Source organism: Neltuma alba, unplaced genomic scaffold (genome assembly GCF_004799145.2).
Source record: "Neltuma alba isolate B1F8T4 unplaced genomic scaffold, ASM479914v2 tig00012714_pilon, whole genome shotgun sequence".
Taxonomy (NCBI): domain Eukaryota; kingdom Viridiplantae; phylum Streptophyta; class Magnoliopsida; order Fabales; family Fabaceae; genus Neltuma; species Neltuma alba.
Genome location: NW_021637140.1, coordinates 331,405 through 356,934, shown reverse-complemented (window position 1 = coordinate 356,934; position 25,530 = coordinate 331,405). Strand labels below are relative to the sequence as shown.

The 25,530-nt window shown below is 36.8% G+C and overlaps 3 protein-coding genes and 1 pseudogene across 3 annotated transcripts; 1 reads left to right on the top strand and 3 right to left on the bottom strand.

The window, feature by feature from the left end:
• Positions 1 to 301: 301 nt before the first annotated feature.
• LOC114730167 (uncharacterized) lies at positions 302 to 3,025 on the bottom strand (annotated as a pseudogene).
• Positions 3,026 to 4,291: 1,266 nt separating this feature from the next.
• LOC114730164 (uncharacterized) lies at positions 4,292 to 8,573 on the top strand. The gene is made up of 8 exons (XM_028917196.1): positions 4,292 to 5,056; positions 5,293 to 6,344; positions 6,526 to 6,616; positions 6,720 to 6,877; positions 6,954 to 7,005; positions 7,089 to 7,168; positions 7,286 to 7,379; positions 7,483 to 8,573. Exons 1-8 carry the CDS (start codon positions 4,399 to 4,401, stop codon positions 8,202 to 8,204), a joined length of 2,907 nt encoding a protein of 968 aa, XP_028773029.1. The 5' UTR covers positions 4,292 to 4,398; the 3' UTR covers positions 8,205 to 8,573.
• Positions 8,574 to 8,935: 362 nt separating this feature from the next.
• Positions 8,936 to 10,215, bottom strand: LOC114730192 (uncharacterized). The gene has a single exon (XM_028917226.1). The coding sequence runs from the start codon at positions 10,190 to 10,192 to the stop codon at positions 9,563 to 9,565; it is 630 nt and encodes a 209-aa protein (XP_028773059.1). The 5' UTR covers positions 10,193 to 10,215; the 3' UTR covers positions 8,936 to 9,562.
• Positions 10,216 to 16,760: 6,545 nt separating this feature from the next.
• LOC114730191 (cationic peroxidase 1-like) lies at positions 16,761 to 18,188 on the bottom strand. Its single transcript, XM_028917225.1, has 4 exons — positions 17,961 to 18,188; positions 17,521 to 17,712; positions 17,257 to 17,422; positions 16,761 to 17,149 (listed from the first exon to the last, which is right to left on the bottom strand). The coding sequence occupies exons 1-4, from the start codon at positions 18,186 to 18,188 to the stop codon at positions 16,761 to 16,763; spliced, it is 975 nt and encodes a 324-aa protein (XP_028773058.1).
• Between the last annotated feature and the right edge of the window lie 7,342 nt (positions 18,189 to 25,530).

Sequence of the window (25,530 nt, the reverse complement as noted above, 5' to 3'; positions counted from 1 at the left end):
ACAATTAATTCACATCATTATCTTATACATATTAATCATATTAGTAAACCTGAATTGTTAAATATATTGGATTTGATCAGAATTATTATTGAACAAATTTTGGTTGTACTTTCATTTCAAGAAAATTTTTGTATGAATTGAAAAGTAAATCATGTAACTGGAATATCTCTCTAGAAATAGGAAAGAATATCGACATTATAATAAAACAGAATCTGTAACGGGAAACAAGAAGAAAAGGACAGCATCGTAGAAGTATTATAGATTTGCTATTTTCATGTATGCGATCCCACTGGAGTATTATAGCTTTACACACAATTTTGTGTTTAGCTCATTTTGTCGTCAACCCTGACAAAACTTCAGGGCAAAGGAAAAAAATGAGAAAGCCCATGGTCTGGGAAAAAAGCCGTTACAATCAACAGTCATCTGTAAACTGTATCTGTAATATTACAACATCAGTAACCAACTTAGCTTGCACCATCACCAGATCGGTATTCTCCAATTCCTAGTAAGTCCTGGAAAAGTATAGTCAGACCAGAAATTAGTAAAATAATACAGCATTTGAATTTGGTCTGGGAAAACATTGAATTCTTAAGGCAAGCATAATAAGTAATGCATACGATCAAACAGAGAGAGCAAGTGAATTTAAAAAAAAAAAAGACAAAAGACAAAAAATTCATATTAACAAGCAGCATAAAATGGGGAATGAGCATTTGTGGCTAAAAAAACAAAATTTTTAAGTAACAGGAACCTGAATATGAAGCAACATGTTTTGGCTGAAAGATCATCGATGCATTTAATAGAAAAACCAAGTCTTATTAAATGATACGAGGTTAGCATATATTGGCTGGCCACATGACCATGTAGCCACATGAAGTACAAGTAAATTTGAGATGATTATATGAACTATTAAGTCACTTGAAGTATATAGGTGGAGGAAAAGCAACAAGAGCTATATAGTAACGAATAACTTCAAGTATAAATGGGGAAACTTAGGACATTGATAAAAGATGACTTACTTGACACGCTTTGTTTTTGGCTCTAGTCTCTGCCGTGCTTGGTACGTCATGATTCGGTTTCTGAAATCGCTTCTCACGCCGCTCACAAGAGCCCCAACCATCAGAGAACCTACCCCCTCTGATAGTGATGGGGTTAACCATAAAATGGCAACGTGATTGTGGTGAAAACGAAAAGCAATTAGAGAAGTAACATGAATTGCAACTACCGAATAGGGAAACATACTGCATGTATGCCCGAGCCACAAACTCAGCGCGTTGAACATTACGGTTCTCATCAAATTCAATATTCTTGTCTCTAATTTCAAAAGAAATATTGAAGAAGCAAGATATCTTCCTCCAACCTGTAGGAAGCACTTGCAGCATATTACATCTGATCTGATCTACTAAGTTCAACGAACAAAGAAGAAACTTCGTTTACCTGACTTTTTTATGAAAGGCTTCCCCGAAATTATGTGTAATCCGTCTTCTCCAAAATCTGTCCATTGAAGACACAAGAAATCGACAATATATTGGTCGGAAAAATTGCAGCTAAGAGTCGGGCCCCCTCTCCCCAAAAGGACCAAAAAAATCGCAGCTAATAGAACAAAATTACCGCCACTAAACTCCTGTGTTAGATACTTGCAAATAACAAGAAATCAACAATGGTTACTTGCATGACTTCTTGTGGCGAGACATGTGTAATATCATATGCAGGAAGATGGACGGACATAAATTTTATTGCTTAGCCCCCATTGGAAAGCAGCTGCTCATGTACCTTTGGGTTACAAGTATCACCAAAATCAAAGTCCTCGAACATATCTACTCAAGCAAGCTTATTATGGTTGTCAAGAAAATGTGGTTTCAATCAGTAAGGACATTTAAACAAAAACGCTGCTTAGATGTGCAATTATTTGTTCAGCATCAAAGTTAGGAGGGAAAAAATTGCATCTCCAAGCTGTCTAATTGATCGGAGTTGGATAAGCCTCACAAGAGAATGCGTTGAAAAGATGGAAATGATAGTAAGAATTATGATTTTATATGAGCATTATACTAACAGTACAATAGATAAGATAGAGTAATCCTAGATACAGACCTCTCAATGTTTCTTTGTGTCAATTATATGATTCACTTATCTCTTCCGTTCTATAACAATGAAGCATCCTTCTCATTTTCAAATTTTGCATTCATCGCTGACTAAACCATTAAGCAGGATATTGGAAGGAAGAAGAATTGACATCACATCGGTAGAAGTCCAAAAGCTTCCAGCAAATTAAACATATTAACTAGTATATCGGATAGTTACCGCCATAGCTGTATTTTGGTATTCCTTGAACAATGAAACTGAAGGGAACTTGCCAGAGAAGCCATGCGTCGTGATCTCCTTCTCTTCGCTCCTGCCACTATGCCCCGGAGAGACCTCTGTATAAGGACTAATCTCTTGCACTCGAAGCCTCCCTATCTCAGGCGACAGATGGGCCTCCGGTGAGGAATAAAAAGCTGCTACCGGTGGAGTTCGCTGCCCATTTTTCACCGGAACCAGAGGACTACTCTCGCTTGTCTCCGAAGAACAAATCCTTGCAACCTTCCTAGGAGGCCGGAATGACCAAGGTTCATGGTCTACTTCGCCGTCGCCTGTAGCCTTGGATTCGATTGAAGCCGAAGGGGAGTCCCTCGCGATTCTCTGGACCTTGGTCGGGGGCAAGGGTTTTGAGATCGGAGATGGAGATGTGCTATTATTGTATTTGATGGCAAGGGATTTGTACTTGGTTGCGGAACGGGAGGCGGTGGCGGAATCGATGACAGCCCACAAAGCGGCGTCGTCGAGGTCCTTGTCGTCGATTTGGGAGTACGCTATTGGGGAGGCCATTTTCTGAAGTCGGGGCGAATTAAGAGCAGAGTTTTCGATTGAGCAGCTCAGAGATAGGGGAGGACGGAAAGTGTTGGGATTTCGTAGTGTGACTCAGACGGGCGAATGAATTGACCAAAGAAGATAAGGCTTCTTCACGACTGTGAGAATGTGAATCCCATCTTGCCACTCTGATCCGGAGATCGGAAGATGCGCGGGTTTTTTTAATTTGAATCGGCTTCGTCTGGAAAAGATCTAAACGGCGCCGTCGGAAGCAGAACCATAATTTTTTTTTCCCGGCCCGGCATAATTGTTTGGTTGCTTACTCTCCATTTTCGTGTTTTGACTTTTGATCACAACTAGAGTCTTTGACTTTCTTCTAATTTCCTCTCATGTCTTTTAGATTTAAATTTAATTTTTTTTTGTATTTTAAACTTTCTTCTTTTGAGTTTTAGCAGAGCATATCATTAATGCATGTACTACTTTGCATCCAAAATTAAACGCTTTTACCACTTTTTAATTGTTATATTGTTATTTTTTGTTTATATAAATAATTAAGATAAAATGGATGACACATTTATATACATATACTCCTTTGGTCATTAATATAAGACCTATTTAGATGAAGAAAAGTATGTAAATTAGAAGTATGTATAAAATTAGTTAATTATAAAAAATATGATATGTTTTTCTTGAAATACCATAATCATCTTTCTTAATATCCTTCCTTCTTCTTTTACTTAATTATGGTTGAAGGAATATCTATAAGAATAATTTAGAAAAAATTAATCAATATGAAAAATAAGTCCTATATTTATGACCATAATCAACTCAGCAATTCAATCTTATGTATTAAGGATTGCCAGTTTAACCATGAAACCTATGATCTGGAGATATTTATGGTGTAATTTCCAATTTCACTTTTAAAACATGAGTTCAATATTTAAAAATCAAATATAAAATGTAAACTAGCAAATTAATAAAAAAAGGTTATAATTATTAAATAAATAAGGAAAAAAATACAAATATGAAGAAAGCCCCATTAAATGCATTATTATATTTGCATCCTTTTTTTAAGGGTAACACTCACTAATTTTTTTTTACCCGCCAACAACACTCACTAAATTTTTAACCATTAAAGTGAGAATCCGTCCCAAAGATCACCCTAGGAAAAATAAGCAAGTTGACTGATAATTTTCCAAATAAGAACGGGCCAAGAAAATGATTGGCAGAAGAAAAAGAAAACCGTTGACAGTTTCTTTACCTCCAAAATTCAGAAGCTAAACGATCCTCTTCTCCTTCCCTCGTTTCCTCTCTTCCACTTCTTTCTCAGTCCCAATACATCTTTCGAACATCAATCGAATTAAAAAAAAAAAGAAGAAAGAAAGAAAGAAAACAAATTATAATATCCAATACCTTTGTCTCTGTTGTTGTTTCTTTCTTCCTCACTTTTCCTCCTGTGATCTTTTCACCAAATTCCACGTTTCGCTGCATCGTCATGTTTATGTGAGATTCATCCGTCTTCTATCTGCCTGCAACAGAATTAAAATCTCCAAAATGGAGCGCAAGAAAACAATGACGATGAATTGGAAAGGTGTTGACGACGACAATGACGACGAGCACTTCTTCGAGAGCTTGGACGGAGCTTCGTCATCGGACGAGGACGAGGAATTCCAAGAAAGCCGCATGTCATTCTCGTCAAATTCTCAAAGATTCAGAATCATGACAAGAAAAGCGTCGACGGTACCAATGGCAGTGGCGATCCCTGACTTCGACTACAACATATGGATGGCGGCACCAGGATCGATCACTGAACGGAGGAGGCGATTGCTTTACGGAATGGGCCTAGACGAGAACAAGGAGAGTTTGCGGCTGGCCAGCATAGCAATCGGCCGTGCAATGACGAGGAAGTTCGAGAATAATGCTTCGCCCCGGCCTGATTCGTCCGGTAAGCCCGAAGAGGCGACGGTTCCTGATTCCCGTGATGCGCCTGTTGTTATAGCACCTAAAGCCGATGCTGCTGATACTACTGCTGCAGCTGCTGAATCAAGCGATGAGAAGAAAACAGAGCATAAAACAGTGTTTTTGCCGCCATCGGATGAGCATAAAACAGAGCAATCCCCTGTGCCATTCGTTCTCGTCAGGTCGCGTTCCGACGGAGACGTAGATTGCGATACTTATTCCTTGCCCAAGATGAGGAAAGAGGAACTCATAGGTATGGTTACTAAAAAGATGCTTGATTAGTGTTGGTTCCTTGATTAGTTTTTCCTGAGAAGAATGTGCCCCAAGATATCATCCAAAAATAATAATTTTGCACCCTTCACTTGGAAATACTTGAATGACTTGTAAATTAGATAGATACTCATCTTTTCTTTTCATGAAATTACCATTCAAACTGCCATCCTCAGTGAGCTTATTAAGTAGACTGCCACTCTTTATTGCTCATTGCAGGTAAGGTCTCAAAGCAGCGTCTGACAAGAACGTCGTCAGAGATCACTCTGGCTCGTCCTCGTATGTGCCCCTACACATACTGGAGCCCCGCCCCTGCTGCGGCGAAAGACGACGCCAGTTCAGGGGCTTCAGGGGATCAACAATCAAAACGCCAGCACGGCCGTAAACTAACCGCGATCGTGTCAAACACCAGGTTTGCTTCTTTCTTCCTCATCAAGAACCTCGACACCGGGAAAGAGTTTATCGTCACTGGGAAGGACCCCGGCGGTGATGGCAATTGGAGCAGTCTAAACGACATACAAACAGGGAAAAAACTAACGATGGAAGAGTTCGAGAAATCCGTAGGACACTCTCCAATCGTCAAAGAGCTCATGCGACGCGGGCGAGACAAAAACGATGAGAGTAAGCCAGGTGCGAACTACTACCTGAACAAGAGCTTGAGAATGAGTAAGAAAACTGGGGCTGCTCTGTTGAAGAACCTAAAGGGTGTGGCAAGTGGGTTCATTGGAGAAAGAGAGAGGTCAGAGAGCATCAAAGAATCAGCGCCTCCTAATTTGCCTCCTCTGCCTCCATCTGCGGCACAACCAGCCAACACAGATCCTAATCAGAAACAGACTAAGAACAACGAATGGATTAGGGTTAGGCAGAGCGGGAAAACTCACAAAGAGCTCTCAGCGTTACATATGTGTCAAGAATTTCAGGCTCACGAAGGGGGCATTTGGACCATAAAGTTCAGCTGGGACGGCCATTATCTGGCGAGTGGAGGGGAGGATAAGGTGATTCATGTGTGGGAAGTGCAGGAGTGCGAGCTCATGTCGTTGACCCCAGGGGAAGGCAATCTTACCCCACTTCATCCGGCGCTGCTTGCTTCGTCGGCCACCAATGAGGGCGCGGCGGAGGAGAAGAAGGGCAAATCTGGGAATAAAAAGGATGATAAGGTCCCGGAGCACGTTCATGTGCCCGAGACTGTGTTCTCCCTCTCGGACAAGCCCTTCTGCACTTTCCAAGGTCATTCCGAAGACGTTTTGGACTTGTCTTGGTCCAAATGTCAGGTCAGCCCACTTAATTTTCATTATGGAAATTCCTGCATGTTTAAACCAAGGGCCAAAATCTACATGAGCTGAAATTGGATGGATAACAAAATTATTTATCTCATAATGAAACGCCTAATGAGCTAAAGTGCTAAACTACCATATCTGAATGAGGCGCTTACTCTCTTTGTAATAATTGCAGTTACTTCTCTCGTCTTCAATGGATAAAACAGTGAGACTATGGGACTTGGAATTAAAGACGTGCTTGAAGGTGTTCACCCACAATGACTATGGTGAGGTTGCCATATTTTTGGTGTGAAAAAAAAAACTACATAGTGATGGTATTTGTAATGGCCTGATGTGCTGCTATATACATATGTTTTTGGTGCTGCACAGTAACGTGCGTACAGTTCAATCCAATAGAGGAGGATTATTTCATAAGTGGGTCCCTTGATGCTAAGATCAGAATATGGAGCATTCCTCGACGACAAGTCGTGGATTGGGCTGACGTCCATGAAATGGTCACCGCCGTTTCTTACACTCCTGATGGTCAGGTGAGCCTTCTCTACCCAACTCTTGTTCTGTTCTCCAGTATACGCAATATGATTGTGCAAGCTATCAACGTTGCAGGCTGCTCTTGTTGGTACACATAATGGCACTTGTTGTATGTACGGCACAGAAGGTACTAGCCAGCCACTTCCTCTCTATATACATTCATCACCATCCTGCAAAACTTGGAAGTCATGAATTCCTAAAATGTTGCAGATTGCAAATTAAGTCAAACAAGCACGATTGACTTACAACAGAGAAAGAAAGCTCCGCTGAGAAAAATCACCGGCTTTCAGGTAATTATGATATAGTAGCTGGCTATATAGCTTTAGTTTTGCTCCCATTATTGGAAGCAGTTTGATAGTATGGCAGGAACATGCAAATTAGTTACGGGCCTTGTATATGTTTTTCAGTTTGCACCAAGCAATCCATCAGAAGTGCTTGTCACTTCCGCTGATTCCAGGATTAAGATTGTAGAAGGCACAAAAGTTGTTCATAAGTTCCAAGGTGCCATCACAACCCTGAACCACGTTGGAATATACGTGCATGTATATCATGAGTCTTTCTTTGGATAGAATAATGTTAACATATATAGGTATTACGTGAACAGGTTTCCGAAATTCAAACAGTCAAATCGCAGCTTCATTCAGTCCAAATGGAAGACATGTTATAAGTGCAAGCGAAGATTCTCAAGTTTATGTGTGGAAGTATGATGAACCTCGACAAGGAGGCAACAATGCGAAAGCGAGAGCATTAGTTATGACTCGAGCTTTTGAGAGCTTCCCTTGTAAGGATGTTTCTGTGGCAGTGCCATGGCCTTTCACCATCAAGGGCGATCCCCCTCAAGCCAAGAAGACAGGTAAGACAGGTAATCTGCCCCCTCTTCCCAACAAGAAGGAATCAGATCCTTCCACCACAGATTCACCGCCCACGTTGCCGCCCCTTCCTCCTAAGAAAAATGCCACCGACGCTGAAACCAGCTCCAAAACTAATGATAATAACGAGGAAAATACTAGCTCCGCCGCTGACAGTGGTTCCAATGACCAGCAAGAAGTGGATCCCGCAGCCATATCGCGAACAGAGTCTTTGGCGTCAGATTCAACAACCAGCTCGACCAGGCATGATGATCCATCTGCTATCTCTGCGACCAATGCATCGTCCTCTTCCCGGTCTTCTTCGTCTCGCTCACTCGCTGATAATAATCAAGCAGCGGCTTCATCAGGTTATCCTGTGGCATGGGGCTTGGTCATTGCCACCGCCAGCATAGGAGGTGAAATTAGGTGCTACCAGAATTTCGGGTTGCCTAAAAGGATCAGCAGCGGCTTCTTTTGAGTTCTCTCTACTTAATGGCTTCTTTATTAGTTTCAGGAATACACATACAATAGTATCTCCAAGGGAGATTCGTTTCCAATCGTACGTAATCCTATCCATCTCCTATCTTACGATGGAATTCATCATTTCCAGACTTAGCGTCACAGACGGAAGTCCAGCCTCAGTGCCATGAAATGTCAGTCACTCACATCCTGGTGTCAAGGTAATCTCATCAGTTTTGTCATCATGATACACATCTCTATACATATTATGGTTATGTACTCTAGCTAGTATATATTTACATATATAAGCCTATGCTTGGGCGCGAGAAAATGTCCAACAAGGAAGGGTTCGCAAAGGGTTGACTTGTTAGTATAGACAAGGTAGAAAACTTTTTCAACAAGGATGATGACTTGGAAGATCTTCTGCCGTCACATGTATATAGACACTGATTATATTACAATAAAACCGATCATCAACTTAACTTGCATTTTGTACAATGCATATGACAAATTAATTAATGCGGCAACTTCTTGTGCTTCTTGTCTATTCTTTCTTCCCTAAAATCTGAAGACAGACTTACGTATATAGCGTCAAATCGAAGAAAGAATCTGTCAGTTTTCTTAAAGAAAGCAATCGTCTGATGGCCTTAAGAGATGAATATCACGATATAGCAAATATACATCAGAAGTTTCAGAACAAGTTCTCGTCCTTTATATACAGTATGTAATAATAGCAAAAACACCTTCATATAAGAACAAAAGAAGCTGATAATAATCAAAACTTGAAATTATTACAATCACACAGACAATAGCCTCTCTCTCTCTCTCTCTCTCTCTCTCTACACTACGCTACATTTTATCTTTTGCTATTCTTCGACTTTGCATCATCATTCCTATCAAAACACCAATTAGTAACCCAACACGATAAAACAATCAAGGTAATCAAAACTCTCTGGAGATCAAGTTCTCTTACATCACAAAGTAAAAAGTTATTTCTAATAACCCACCACCATAACATGTACATCAGGCGTCGTCATGGTTGGAATAAGCGGTAAGTGAAGATTTGCTATAATCATGTTCAACCCACCTTCAGTTTGGGAATTCAAATTAAACTCCTGACCACCCCATGATAGTTATATGAATTTCAATGCAACTCTCATCACACACGTGCCAATCACCAAGCGTACGTCTCATGATTTAAACACCAGAAGTCCAGGAGAGTTACATAGAAAGGTCCAACCTTCAAACTACAATAATGACAGATAAAAAGGGTAAAAAAAAAAAAAAGAACGCTAAAAAGCAAAATTTTGCACTTGCACCTTATTAGCACACACATGGAAACTATGGAACATGGTAGTTTTTGAGCCAACGAGATCACTAGGAGTCATTTCTTCGAACTTTCTTAGTGCTTCTGTGGGGATCGGAAAGTGGGTTATGTTGAACTGGGAATAATAGTTGGACCTCTTTTGATGAAAGATGAAGTGGAGTACTACTGCGCGTGTGAGTTGCTTTTCTTTTTAGCGATAGCTTGGGTTTTCTGGGTGCAGGTGGGCATTGTTTGACCTCTGGGATTCTGCGATCCAAAGAAGTTGGAGTTCTGAACCCATCTTCTCGTTCTTCTTCTTCATCATTTTCTTCCTCTTGCTCTTCTACCTTTAGCTTACAATTATCTTTTGATAATAAGGGATCTTCTGCTTCATAACCTCCCCGTCCTTCTTTCTTCTTCTCTATTTGGGCCGTAGAATGAGACTGGGAACTGTTTCTTCGGGCAAACCAGCTCTGATTTAGATCTGAAATTGGATTCTCCAGTCTCGTCGACGATTCTAACACGACTAAGTCAGAAATCACCGTAGACTTGGCACAGTTCGGGACGCTTTCATGGAAGTGATGATTTTGAAACTGGAGAGCGCGTTTTATGCTGACATCTTCATCGGGGTTCTCCTTTGCTAGAAAGAGATCTGAACTTGGCATCGTTGACAATAAAATGTGCTCAGTATTTGGGTACATAGAGTACTATGATTCAGAAGAGGATTGTTGGAGGCAAGAAAGAGGTGAAAAGAAGAGAGGTTGGTGGGTTGGTTATGGAGATCCCACAAATGGGATTATAGCATATAATCATCACTCATCAAATCACTTTCTTTGTACTTTTCTGCGTATGCTATGTTTCGGAAATAATATTATCTTTGGTTATTAAAGATTATTTTTAAAAATATTAATTATAACTTTGAGAAGATCTCACTTTTTTAATTTTAAGAATTGTCTAGTACTTCTATTAGAAAAAAAAAGAATTGTTTAATACTCACTTCCGGTTCTATTTATAAATTTCAAATTTAACAAGGCGTGTAGTTTATTTTATAATTTTTAATCTAGATTTGTGTCAAAATTTAATACTTTTTTTTAATGTTGTCACACTCTCTTTTATTACACTTCCTCTCACATTTTCTTTTATTTTTTTCGTTAGTTGTTTCTCTCACTTACTCTTTTTATAGATAAGAGCATGTTCCCAAAAAAAAAGTCTTTAACCCATTTATTAATTTAATTAATGTTAATTAATTTTTTATTATATGCATACACATCGGTTATTTGAAATTTATAATAAAAGAAAGAAGTATATAACAATAGCATCATTCCTTGTATAGGTAAATATTAATTTGTATTATATATAAATAAGATCCATTCCATAACTTTTTGTCTTACATATGTTTCTTTCATAGTCTATAGATTTGTTTGAGAAAGGAAGCAAAGAGAGAATGATATAGTGTAGACTGCAGACATATCCAACTTCAAAATCTGAATCTATTATTATTGTTGTTGTTGTTATTATTATATTGTTGTGGTTGTTTAATGTTTAATATACAGTTAATGAATATGTTGGAGGAGAGGGAGATGCACACTGCTTTCGTCTGTGATATATGCGAACTTTGATGCATCTAAGCAGCAAGCACGTGATGATTTGGTTGGTGGGGACCATTTTTACGCAACACGTTAGCTAGCTACAATATTTACCACATTGATGACTTCCCCTTTTATTTTGATTTTATGTTTGGTTGGTACATCGTCATCATCATAACTAATTTTATATAGGATGCTTTGTTTAACTTGCAAGCAATTGAACCACTTCTGTTCTAAAAGTTTCCAAAAGTTTGACTTTATCACAAGGTCCACATCAACTATATTCATTCCCTTCTTTCTTTTTCTTTTTCTTTTTTCTTTTTCCCCTTCAAGGCTTCTGCTTTCATCATCACTTCTATTTCCAAGGCATGCTCAGATTCTCGTTCCTTTTTATTCGCACTTTTTAATTACATTTCAAGTTGATTAATTATCGATCAAAGAAATGAAATTAAACATCATTTTATTAATTTCGCAAGTTAAGGAAATTGTGAATCCTTAAAACAAATAACTATCTATATTTATAGAGTACATGACAAGAGTTTGCCAACCATTTTCCTTCTTTGTTTTAATAGCCAGTGTTTATTTTACGTAGCTAAACATGCCTTCTTTTAATTAATTCCCCTAGTTTTGATTCTCCTCTTCCTATCACACTAACTAGGTATTATGGGTTTAGCTCAACCCCTCTAACCGATCATTCATTACATTACTAATATCAACTGCACAATAAAGAATGGGCAGCAGAAATTAATTGTTGATCATATCAGATCAGAATTTGGAGGATCCAATGATGGATCACATCACGGATCACTAAAATTCAACTTCCCCTGACATTATGAATCACCTAACCAACAAATTAACTAGAGGGCTTCTCTTAATTAGCATATACAAGTATGGGTATCTACGCATGGACCTCTTGCCGCCATATAAGCAATAATCCTTTTTAATCTTGTTGCTTTATGGAGTTAAAAGTCCACGCCCACATGTGTTTGGGGGTTGAAATCCCTAAAATTTCAAACTCTAAGGAAGAAAAATATGCAGACAAATGAAGAAAGGAAGAAGCTATAGCTTGTATTGATTTGTTTCGAAGTAAGTGTGTGTGTGTGTGTGTGTGTGTGTGAGAGAGAGAGAGAGAGAGAGAGAGAGAGAGAGAGAGAGGTATTGAAAAATAGGGTACGGTGGTCGCTTTCTTCTTTCTAAGGCTATGTCCAGAGAATAACGATTAAGGAGTAAGAGGACAAAAGCCATGGGAAGAGAGTTAAGTCACTCAGCTCACTCATCACAAGTTGATGAGGGCAATATAATATTGTAGACTTTGGATTCCCGTCACACAAAATGGAATCAAATTCAGATTTGGTAATTGGCTTTTTCAGCGCTTACGGCATAGCTGTCCTCCAAATATTATCAGCTATCATGCATATTGTTGAGACTGGGGGATATATATCCCCCCACAAACAAATCATAATTTATTACTACCATACAAACTAGATAATTAATTTGTAGAGATTAATAAATTTAGTTAACTTAGTTATTTGTAAAGAATACATACTACATCTGGTCTTTAATATAAGATCTTGTTTGACTTTTATTTTGGTCTTAAATAGAAGACTCCAATCCATTTTGTCTCTCATATTTATGTATTTTTTTTCAAGGTAGTCCTTCTAACAATGATAGTTCTAACCAATACATTTAATTAGTAAGGATATTTTAGAAAAGATACGACCTATTCATTACAAATAACTGATTTAACTTCTTTCTTTAATTTCATCAAATTAGTCAACTAGCTCTTATAATTAAAACCAGAGGAAGTATTAGTTTTCATAAAATATCCTCTTTAATAATTTATGTTGGAAATAACCCTCTCCCTGTAATATGTGCAGTATTCACTAGGGATAATTTGGTTAAAAAAATTATAAACGCTGTGCTAAAATTTTGCTCAAATCAATGCAATGGAGTTGATGACAAAGGCATATCATCTGCATGGTGCGTAGTGCGTACCATTATTAAGATATCGATATTTATGCTCAATATAATAAAGAAAGAGTTTGACTACTTTTTTACGTTAATTATGTTATAATTATTATAATAATTGTTATCCAAAAGTTTTCAGACTGCGAGGAGGAAGCTGATCAGATTAGGAATTGCAAGGTATGATTGAAGAAGGATGAGGAAGGTAACAGTAAGGGAAATGGTTTTCAACAAACAATAATTAGCTTTAGGGAATAGGAAGACTTTGGGTACCAGTGCATCATTGCAATTAAGGCATTTGAGCCTTATGATTCTGCCGGCCTCCATTGTCACCAAATCAATCATGTTCCTTATTCCTTCTCACCCTCTTCTTTCACCTATCCTCCGTATATTCAGGCGAAAAAAAAAAAAATCTATTCTCCATATATGGACCAGTTGTGGTCATCTGCATCTAATAAAATACTGGGCATATGTGTTCCATAAGATCATATATATGTAAATCCCCAAAGGAATCATCCTTTTTTTTTTTAACTACTCTCTAATTTTTAATGTAAAAGTTAGATATGTAATTTGCATATGCTAAAAAAGTTAGTTGAGTTAATTATTTATAAAAAATGTGTGTTGGTTTTCGTAGAATATCTTTTCAATTATGGGCATAAATTATAACACCCGTTTATAAAGACATTCTTATTATATGCAATCAATACTATACTTCTAAAAAAATTATAAATTTGATAGATAAAGTAGATTGAAATCTTCTATTTAGAACTAAAGTAAAACTCCTATATTTAGAATAGGAGGTAGTATAGTCCTATATATATTAGATCACCCTATGTGTGTTCTCTCCATTAAATTAATTGGATAAAGCATGATAACAGTGATATCCCAACAGATATATAATCTAATTAAACTGGAGAACCGCTATCGGTAATCAAAGTTGAGTTTTTATTCAATTTTTTTACTATATATACATCTTCCTTGGGCAAATAATTGATCTCTGTCATCTTCCGTGGATACAAATATTGGTGAGTGGTGACAAACTTTTTAAATCTGTTACACATGCATGCACATTATATATATGATGACTTGGATCATCCTTGAATTTTGCTTTTCTTGATCAAGCTTTTTCAACATTATGTGTCACGAGCTATGGCTATGCAATGCAACAAAAAATGGCAATTTCACCACATCCTTTTCTCAAGACAAAATGATGATCCCACCACAAATCCGCACCATGTGCTCAAACTACCTTCTCTCCTTTAAAGCCAATGGCTTTTCGAATTTCAAACATATGCCATTATATCCATCTTTATGGGATATTCCTGTCTCTGATTCCCTTGCTAACTTTCAGAATATTCCACAACATTTTTTACTCTGTCGAGACTCACTCAAGATTCGTAATATTCCTCCGGTCCTTAATATAGGACCCAATTCTTGAGTTGGTTTTGGTTCTAAATATAAAACCCATTTCTCATATTTATTAATTTTCTCTAAATTACCCTTATAGACACTCCCTCAACTATAATTAAGTAGAAGAGGGAGAGGGGGTATTAAGAAAAATAATTATGGTGTTTTAGGAAAAATGTGTCACTTTTCTTATAATTAACTAACTTATCTAACTTCTTTAATTTAATCAAATTAGTTAAAAAGGTCTTATATTAAGGACCGGAGGAGTATAATATTAGAAATATTTCATGAAAGAAACAAAAAGAGAGGAGATGAGGGGTGCGGTTCCCATCTAGAAATACATATTCATGTCTCTTTGGACTTCACCTTCCCACCCTTTTCCTCTTCACTGACTCCTTATTTTCTAATGTATGGCATTAGATATATTCGGGAATTCAATCGTTTGATTGCTTTTTTTGCTTCCATATATTAAAAAAAAAAAAACATGGTCAAAGTTGATATTAATTATATTCATGTGATCTGGGCTGGTGTGGGCTTAAGCATGGGCCGAAACGTAACTCATCATTCAAAATAGACCCAACTGTGCCGTGTGTTGGCTGTTTTTGAGTACACGGTTCATCCTCTTTCACTGAATTTTTAAGAGGTGTTTAAATAGAAACCAAACCATGATTTTAAAAATATTTTTACAGTTTACGAAGTAAATATGTGGAGGAGTTTGTCTTGTTTTGAGAAAAAGTACTTTTGAGAAACACTTTTCAATGTTACCAAACAACACCTTGATCAACTTTCATGTCTTTATTTAAAATGACACAACTTGATTAATAAAACACAAACTCGATGGTGCATCGACAGTCAGGGTGAAATTCGGAGGTTTAATGAGGAACGGAGAGATATATGATGCAGAATCATATTCGAATGTAGGAAATGACGAAAGTTGACCGTAGGAGAGCATGTGCTCAGGCAGACATGAGATATAAGGTAGAAACAAATTAAACGTACGAACGTGACGGGGAGAGATCGAGCGAATGATAAAATATACGAGGGCCAAGAGGATTCCCTGCGAGTAATTAATCATCAGCAATGATAATATTCCCAAACGGAATTCAGGAACTACAGGTGTACTTTCTGTAACAACACGACTTGAAATCTTGTCAAAACAGACTCTTCCACCAACTTGAACAAATTATATATATTTCTCTCAATTATTTCAATGACATTTCTCGCAACTAGCAATAATATAATAGTCATACGAATATGTTGAAGTCTAGATTTTTTGCATTGTACACTAATCTATAGGATATAAATTGTGAAGAAAGAATCAATGCAGGTTAGATCTAATGAAAGGAGTCAGTATCTATAACATGGTAAATCAATGTTTAAATTATCACCGAGAGAAGTGCTCATATTTAGTACTCAATAGTGCATTGAATATGATTGTTCTAATAGGAGGATACCTATGCCTACCAAAAAAATTGTGAAAAAAAAAGATTTAGGCCGTAAATAATTTGTTCCAGTACTTTCATGAGAATCACTTTTAATTTGTTCAGCAAATTAAAAAACACTTTTGGAAATTTTTATGACATTTAGTTTATCTACTGTAAATGTAATTAGAATATCCAAAAATTAGATTTTTAACTCGTTTGAGAAATTATTTTGATTAGCTTCTGAAGCTTCATCAAGTCGTTCAAGATTATATGAGTTATTAAAACAGGTGTCTAAAGGGGACAGGTTGTCGTCTCCGCCGCCTACGGCCGGACACATTCACCGACGCTTTAAACGACGACCCTATATATGTTTGGTTCCGGACTGACAATTTTAGTTGAACTGTGCATGCCTTCTTCGTCAAGTTGGCATCAATTATTCATAAGCCTGCATGACTATATAGCAGATGGCCCACAAAACCATGATCGGATTGAAAGCCCCATTTGCCTGTTTGACTGCTTAGTTCATCCTCTTTCAAAGTTTGCCCTCTACGCCAACCCAAACTTGAGGTTGTAAACTTTGATCTTGGATTAGGGAAATTCTGATATCATGTATATATGACCAAATATTAGGTTTAAATGAGGAAGAATACAAGAATTCACCTGCTAGAATTGGTGAACTTTTGACAAAAGTTGACCACATGATATATAGCAAAGCGCCCAACATTATTCTCAAACAGTCCTTGTTAATTCAACACTGACGACGTACTTGATGGAACTTACATATAAATAGATGGGTCACAATTATTATAAGTAGAGTTTCCGACAACATATATATTTGTGTGCGAGCGCGCGCGCATGCGAGGGGGAATTAGGTTATATTATAGAAGTCAATTGATTTTTCTGCAATCAGTCCTAACTTGACCATTTGGAGCAGTGAGAGGAGTGAGCTCACTCATTTTAATCATGGCATCAGCAAAGTCGTGGAAGAAAAGAGAAGAATCCCGGGCGTAATCTTGAACAAGAGAGTCTGTGCCGCCTCCATTGAAGAGCTCTTGGTCGGAGTGCAGCAGACCCTTCTGATTCACCAAGTTTTGGTAGTACAAGTTATCGAAAGAGTTTCCGTTATTGGTGGCGTCGAAAAATGCTAGGTTGCCGTCTCCGCCTAGCGCCGGACACACTGCTTGCTCCGACGTTTGAAACGACGACTCTATGTTGGTGTCGTTGTAGATCCTGTTCCTGAACATCCTGCACGCCGCCATCCCTATCGTATGAGACCCTGACAACAATATTCATCCAAAATCCCTCTTGGTTAATATAATTAACCCATATATAGCTAGTACGTAGCAATTAATTGTATGTGAAACTAGAGTGTTACGTACGTACCAGACAAAGCAACCATCTCTTGCTGAGAGAAGCCCTTGTTGGCGAAAGCAGTGATGAGGCTACTGAGATTGAGGAAGGGTGCTGGTAAATCCTTATTAGCATCACTAAAACTTGCGTTGGTCGAGTCTTTTCTTCCCAATCTCACTTCCCAGTGAGGTCCACCCAGCTGACACGTTTCCAATTCATTTATGCATGACACTGACATGAGAGTCTTATTCGCTTAATATGAAGAGAACCATTAAATCAAATCAAATCACTACTTACTGCATAAACAGAGTCCCTCGCAGCAACCGCCAGAATGTCAGCACATGAGACGACTCCGGGACACAATTGCTCTAGTTTATATTTTATGTTGTCTATAACATCAAATCCCCTCAGAGAATTATTGTTGGGAAATGCTGTTTTTTCACCCGTGAAATTTGCTGTGTCGTCCAATAATACTGACGCGTCACATCCCTATATATGTCAAAACACATCAGTCACATATACACAAGTCGACACCCATCTATACACTTTGCTAAATAATAATATTAAGACTATCAACTAATAATCCTCCGATTCCAAGACTTGTTCAGTTTTAATACCCTGGAAATAATGCACGGTTACGGCGTTGCACAATAGTACGGAACTAAATTTTCAGTATAGGCGAGAAATTATAATTAATTATGAGATGGGGTGAATATAATAATGAAAAGCAAACTTGCTTGGACGAAGCAGTCGTGGAAATGGAGACGGAGCAAGGAAGCACCCATGCGAGGCTCACTGGACACAGCAGTGACTACTTCGGCTTCAATGACAGAAAGAGCAAGAGGACATGAAAGTAGGTAATATGTGGAGGATAACTGAGCAACAGCTGTTCCACTGAGACATAACAGGAACACACAGAAGCTGAGTTTGAGGTGTCGATTAAGGAAAAATGAACTGGCAGCCATTGATTATTGATAGTATATATGATAGTTTGAGCTGGGAAAATGTACGGTAATGTTGGAGGACAGGCTCGTGTTTTTGGATTCGTCCTGAAACCTCAGCTATTTATACACCGTGTTTCAACTTTCAGGTATTATTCCCTTGTCTTGTTCACCACGTCACCATTATGTTTTAAACATTGAAGCTAGATTGTTTTCTGTTTTGAGTAAATTGTGATAGACATAAACTTCTTAATTAGAAACAATTTCCAGACAGATAGCCAATTGAAAAGGCAGAATATCCATGCAAATAGCCATATATATATATATATATAGTTGATTATGGCGTTAATAGTGGAGATCATGTGTTTACAATTTTAATGTTAGGTCCACTTAGGCTGCTGTTAGCTGTAGTGTGACAAACAAGTTGAGGTGTTAAGAACTTGCAGGTTCAACGGCAGATTTCATTGCAGATTCATAAATTGCCAATATTGAGACTTTGAGATCAAGTTTTTTCTTATATCTCTTCTAATATTCTTTAAAAGTTTCTTCTCTTGTAAGGCTCGAGAGATCTGGCATCTTAAGGGTGCTTGCGCATGTTCTGACATGTTAAAAATATGAAAGACGTGCGAAACAGGCAGCATGCACCTGGATGAGTGTGTTTTTGGCCAGAAAAACTAAAAGAAAATGAAACACAGTTTTGGTACATTTTTTTAATTTCGTTAGGTACTTGTCTCAGCTCCTTCCAAATGAGAACTGGTGGTGGGCTTGACCTGCTCACATGAGTAAGAATAAAAAAGCTTTCAATAATGACATTAATTATTAGTCATTACAATGAGACACTAGACTTTATAATTACATCTGGGTTACCAGATCTCATTCCTTGAAGGTACATAAAAGGCTTCTAACTTTACACATGAAGATGCTTTTTTGATACTCCTGTTTTAAGCTTCGTGGACTCATGAACTTATGGGCTAGAACTTCATCCCAAAATTAAAGCATGGCTCATCTGTGTTATGCAAAACTATTTCATTATCTTTCCGAGTAATAATGCACCTGAATTAACATTACATAACTCTCTCTGTTCAGATCCACTTCTCTTCATCTTCGCAGCTCATTACCATTCTTCCATTGTATCAAGTTAATTATGACCAATTATGGAGGAAACAACTCCAGCTCTAACTGTTACTTCACTCGGAATCATTCAATATTACTAATCAAAATAATCACAAAACAAGCTCTCGTAGGCAGTCCAATCGTTGGAGATATCGAGCAAATCTGAATAAAAGCATGTGTCTTTCCGTCGTTCTGCAGGTGAAACATGTGTGTGTTGTTCATGTCTTGTCCCAGAAGCCTCAGCAATACTTTGGAACTGTGCTACGCTTGTTTGATCTTCTTCATTGGCAACCTGCAATTTTAAAGCTTTTCTCTCTGCAGGGTCTTCATTCTCTTTTGCAAATATTGTTTTCCTACGTTTTCTTCTTCGACCACCTGTCAAACTTGACTTGCTCTTCCCTCTTGATGTCTCTGTTTCCCCATGATTATCCTAGTTTGTTATAGCAATTCCAAAAACAAAATGGTCATGGATTATGTTCAACATCATCCGGCTACCCAAATTAAGACTAATTAGCCATAGATTGGGGGGGGGGGGAAATCAATTTGTCTTCCAAAGATAGGTAAGCTTTTCAATCAACTTCTTCAAAATCAAGTCATTGAAATAATTGCATTTGTAAAATTCTCCTTCTATTTCATGTATATCGCAAGAATTTAACTTTAGATTTAACAATATACTCACTTGTAATTTTTTTTCAGAGGCATGATATTTGCAACTCAAATCATAGATTTATTTATCGGCAAGTACTTTGTACACACACAAAAATGAAATAATGTGACATTATTTTAACAATGAAGCAGTGCGATTCATTTTTAAAAAATATATATATGACGTATAAGAAAACACTTTTAATTACTTTGTAAACGGCCAAATTTGTCTATCATAGACTGAAATGTATTTTTTCCTCCCTTAGCTTTTCTTTTTTGGTCTGATATCCCCCTTTCTAATTTCATTTTCAGAAGTAGAAAAGTAATAATGGATGTATAAAATTTGTGTTTGACAAATATAAGAACTTAAATCAAAACAAAACTAAATTTTTGAATGCTGATTGAATTAAATAATAATAGGAATTGATATGCATGGGCAAATGATTAATAAAATAAAATTAACCTTGTTTTGTTGATCATTACCAGCTACATACTAAATTCTTACCTGGTGTAGGCTCCTAGTTACATCCATTTCCAGCCAGCGCAAATCTTAAACCTGAATTCTCAAAGCTGACGAGACTAGATTTGCTCAGTGAATGGTAATCGACATTGGAGAAAGATGAGATCCGTAACTAAGTTTGTGGTTTGAGTCTCGGGCTTTGAATTGTTATGATCATACTACAATTGTGATCAAACTGGTGACTATCTTCAAAAAATTTAATTCAATAATTTGGGAGCTGAGCTAGCTAAAGCAAAATTTATAATATTTTAGATGATGATATGAACTGCAAATGAAAGTGAGCTTTTAAAGATTATATAATTATTACAAGAAATAACCTCTGCGGTAAACAAAAACCTCATTTTAATTCTGTGGGGGAAAACCAGCAATTAGTAAATGTCGTTTAATTGTTTGTGTTTGAAGTTTTAAATTTTTCCTAATAAAAATTTAATTCTCTGAGCAATTGAGACTTGAAAAAAATAATTGTTTATTATGGAGCGGGATTGTTCCCATTGAATATAATTAAAATTGAACTTGTGACCAGTGAGAGTTATTTACTGTTACGCTAATTACTACCCGTGGCCTTTTGGAGGCTTGAAATAGGAGCTGGTTGCATATTTTAATCTGTGAATCTTAAATTATCTGTTATTATTTCTGCTCCTATATATGTGATTATAAGCTGTAATAATAAACTGATTTTAAAGCTTTGACGACTCTTCAAGTTTACTTTATTCCTTAATATTTCGACCTCGTCACCCGTGTGCACAAGTGAAACTTATTGTCATCTCAATAGTTTCGCATCATCTTGGATTTTCGTTATCAAAATACAAGGAGATATCAACATTTATATACGCATGTAGGATTCTATTGTATTTTATCATTCTGTCATCGATTAATAATTCGAACCCCAAAATTAAAGGAGAGAATTGAGAAGGCATAAATTAAATTAACAGCATAAGGTCATCATATATAACATAGTAAGCTTGATAATATGAAGGAGATCAGTTAATCCATGCATTATCACAGAGCATGAATGGTGATTAAAACTCATCAAAATATTTATCAAACAGGCTCTCGTACGCATTGAGATCGTCGGATATGTTGAGCAAATCAGTATCGGGAGAGGCCTGTTTTTGTGGTTCTGGGGGTGAGCTAGGGTTTGTGTTTTGTTCCTTCTGAGCATCCTGACCATCAGCTTTTTGAGTGGCAGCTTTTTCCCCATCAGTTTTCTGTTCTGCTTTTCCTTTTGTTTTTCTGTGTTTCCTCCTTCTTCGCCCGCCTCTGTAAATTGAGGACCTTCTTCTCTTTGATTTCTCCGCTGCTGCTTCTTCGTTATTGGCCTGATTCAAAATTAACCGTTATTTGCCAAACAAATCAATCCAATAATTAATAACTTCCCTTCTATCAAACTAACACCATGTTACGTGTATTAATCTTGTCCTTTAAAACACAAACATTCAAGAGATTTTACATATGAATGAATAAACTGATAATTAAGTTGGACATATCCTTCAGCTAGCAAAAGTAATTGAGAATAAAACTTCATTATGGCTTTTAAATGCGAATTCATCAATAGTATTGGCTATAGATTGAGGGAGTTCATTCCAGCGGCTCTTAAACTCAATGTTAAATAAGTGTAACAATATGCAAGATTATACTATTTGGTTAGAACAATTATTGCATGTGAACTTCACATCTCACGCCAATTTGGGTTTAAATTCTGCGCGGAAATGAACTGCAGTTCCCATATATATCTACTATATTACACAACTCTGAAATGGGAATTATGAATATCTATGTGTGTGTAATCTATACGGACACTATTATAAGAGTGAAGGAATAAGTCAATAAATCACCTGAACTTGTTTATGTGTATCCGGGCAAATCTCGTATAACATAAAGTCGATGACTTCATTCACAGATCGAAATGATCTCCTTCCTCTTGGGTATCGATAAAACTGCATCAGATATTACATTTTAATCAATTCTCCACTTTGTTCAACCCACGCTGTGTTTAATGTCTTCATATGGATCGATGCATTTGAAACCAGAATGAAATGTTTCAAGACTACAAATTCTACGTAGTCACACATGTAGGTATATAGTCTTAATTAAATATCATGTCTCAGTTTTCCACCCCACAAAAGAAACACAATAATAGAGTATTGCATCCAAAGTCGTATGTTTCGATGTAACCATATGAGTTCTTGGGAATGATCAAATATCAGTCATATGTATTACCATGTCGAGTCTCCCATGTGGGCGCATTCTGCACTGGATGTTCCAATTTTGCAACCTTTCTCTGAAAGAAAACTGAAGCGGTTTCATTGAATTTACCACCCCATCTCGTTCCTGCGGTTTTGGAAATGCGTAAGTCTGTTGTGTGTGTTGTGGTACACATCCACCCACAACGTTTTTACATCAAATGTAGCCTGTAAAATATATACAGAAATGCATAAACTTCACACACACATGTACGCAGATGTTCAGTTCCAATACAGTCATGATATTTCTATCCTCATTTTGACTGCCAAATGGGCGGCACACTTGGACAACTCGATCCTATTTATCTTCATTGGCAATTGGTATATGTCTCTGATCCATTCGCCAATTAATTATAGACAAATAATAACATGAAAACCAAGAACAAGAAATATTGAACAGCACTATATATGTTATTACAGGATTATCGTACCAAGAAATCGCGATAACATGAAGCAGCAAGGTCCATATCTACGTTGTTTTCTGTGAACAGTTGAGGACACTCAAAGCTGACGGCTATGTCCCCAATCACAACACTCGTTACCATTTGACTCTTCCCAAACGCAGGTGATTCCTCCTGACAATTTGAATTTAGCGTCATTTATGCAGTTACCAAGACGTAGTCAAGAATGAGCAGACAATACAATTCAGAAAGACGGTTGTAATGAACTTAATGTTGTGTCGCCCCCCGGGGGGGGGGGGTGGGGGAAGGATCGCCTACCCAAGCCATATCATTCTCTGAACTTAATCCTTGCTGCTGCAGTAGCGCGTATTTTTTTATTTGATCAACCTTTGCCTATATTATAAATCACCGCACAAAAAAGTTCATCAAAATATTTTCATGTTTCTTGAAAAGAATGCAAAACACAGTCATGTTTTGCAAAAGCTTGCATTCTGGTAATTAAGATAAAAATAGAAGAATTATGGAGATGATAGATGAGTAGAACTACTAAAAATTACGAAAAGATATGGTCAAGGTTAGGGCAACTTTGGAGTTTCACATCCCAACCCTTTAGCAACCACATTAATTCCATCCGGGGCTGCAATGAAATCATCAGATTAGCATTACAGCCTCCAAGAGGAGTCAGTAATGAAATTTATAAGTTTCTACCAGAATCTATCATCCGTTCTTGTTCATTTCAATGATGAGGTCAGGTAAATCACTTCCCTACTAAAAAAAGATTTTTTTTTTTAAATAATAGAAGAAAAATAGGAGGGGCCTAGAACCACAAATTACATTCCTTTATTCGACACGATCAAATTCTTGTAGCCAAGAAAGGGACCGGTCGATGAAACAAACAAAACATTCCTCTATTTAAATCGATCAAATTCTTGCAACCAAGAAAGAGGTTAGTCAATAAAATAGATAAAATAACAAAAAAATCATGATCAAATCGATTGTAAGTCATCAATTTGGGCAATCATTTCACTACTAACAAAGAAATCAGATTGAAAGGTAGGGTTCACTTACAGTCACTGTTAGAGTAAGGGTATCAATTAGTTTACTATGGAGTTCAAAATGTTCATAATCTGTGGGTTTCACAATCTCCCACCTAGTAACTTCCTGATTTTTCTTAGAATTTTGAGATCCAGCTCCCTCCATTGATCGATTTGACATTGCTTTATGCAAATGATCCGCCAGAGGAAGATAAATTGAAGACTAAAGCGAGACCTGTTTGGTTGCTAGAATCTAGATCCAGAGAAACAAGATAGACTCTCAAATATGCCTTGGGTAATAAAGGAGTGAGAAAGAAAATTATACATACGCATAAATAGGGAGAGAGTGCGGGAGAGGGTAAAATTTTTTTTTTTTTAATATGTACTGCCATAAAACATGTTTACTTTGTGTTTTTGTTTTTCTAAATATGTTTCCATTATTTTTTTATTTGTTTCCCAACAAATGAAATAGGGCAATATAGCTTTCATTAATACTATGTGTTACATATATGAAGAAAAGAATAAAACTAGGGGATAAATATCTTAATTATCATTTGTTTCGATAAATTATGTAGCTCTTTTAGGGCGAATTGCCATGTATTTTCTCATAATAATAAGCCTTTTATCACCGCCACCATCACCATTATTATTATTTAATCTCATGTTTGAATCTTCATTTTTTTTGGGGCCAATTTTAGTATGCATGGCTGTTTTTGCATTAGAATTTGCAAAATATTTATAAATAAAAAGTGACTATATATATTTTTTCTATGTTGGGGTGATGCATGTGAATCAAATTCAGATGAATTAATTTCAGAGGAAGTAGCAGGCAGCAAGCATGTTGTCTGGCAAAGGAGTCCAGCTTATAATTTTATGTCAGGATTAATATAATCTTTGATCTCTCTAGTTTATCTTTATTTTGGTTTTAGTTTCTTAAGTTTTAAACTATAAGTTTTAGTTATTCAAGAGACAAAATAGTTTAGATTTTTATTAAATTATATGCACTAATATTTTAAATGAACATAAAAGTTTATAATTTAAAATTTGAAGGATTAAAACTAAGATAAGAACGAATTTAAGAGATTAAAAATTATATACAAACCTGAACCTTTGGATTGCTGCTACTTACCTACTTCCAATCAATGGACGCGATTCCCTCTAATTAAATGCAATCAATGGAGGCAATTCTCTCCAATTAAATGCAATTAATGCTGCATGTTGAAAGGCTTATTCACAAAATGCTCATACATCCCATTCAAAATAAATAAATAAATGCTCATATATTCATGTATTTATCTATTTAGAAAAAGAAGGCCGTAAAAGAAAATGAAAATGTGATTCTATATATTTGGATCAACATATATGAATCCACACTTTCTCTTATTCCTGTTATAAATCATTTCTAGTTAA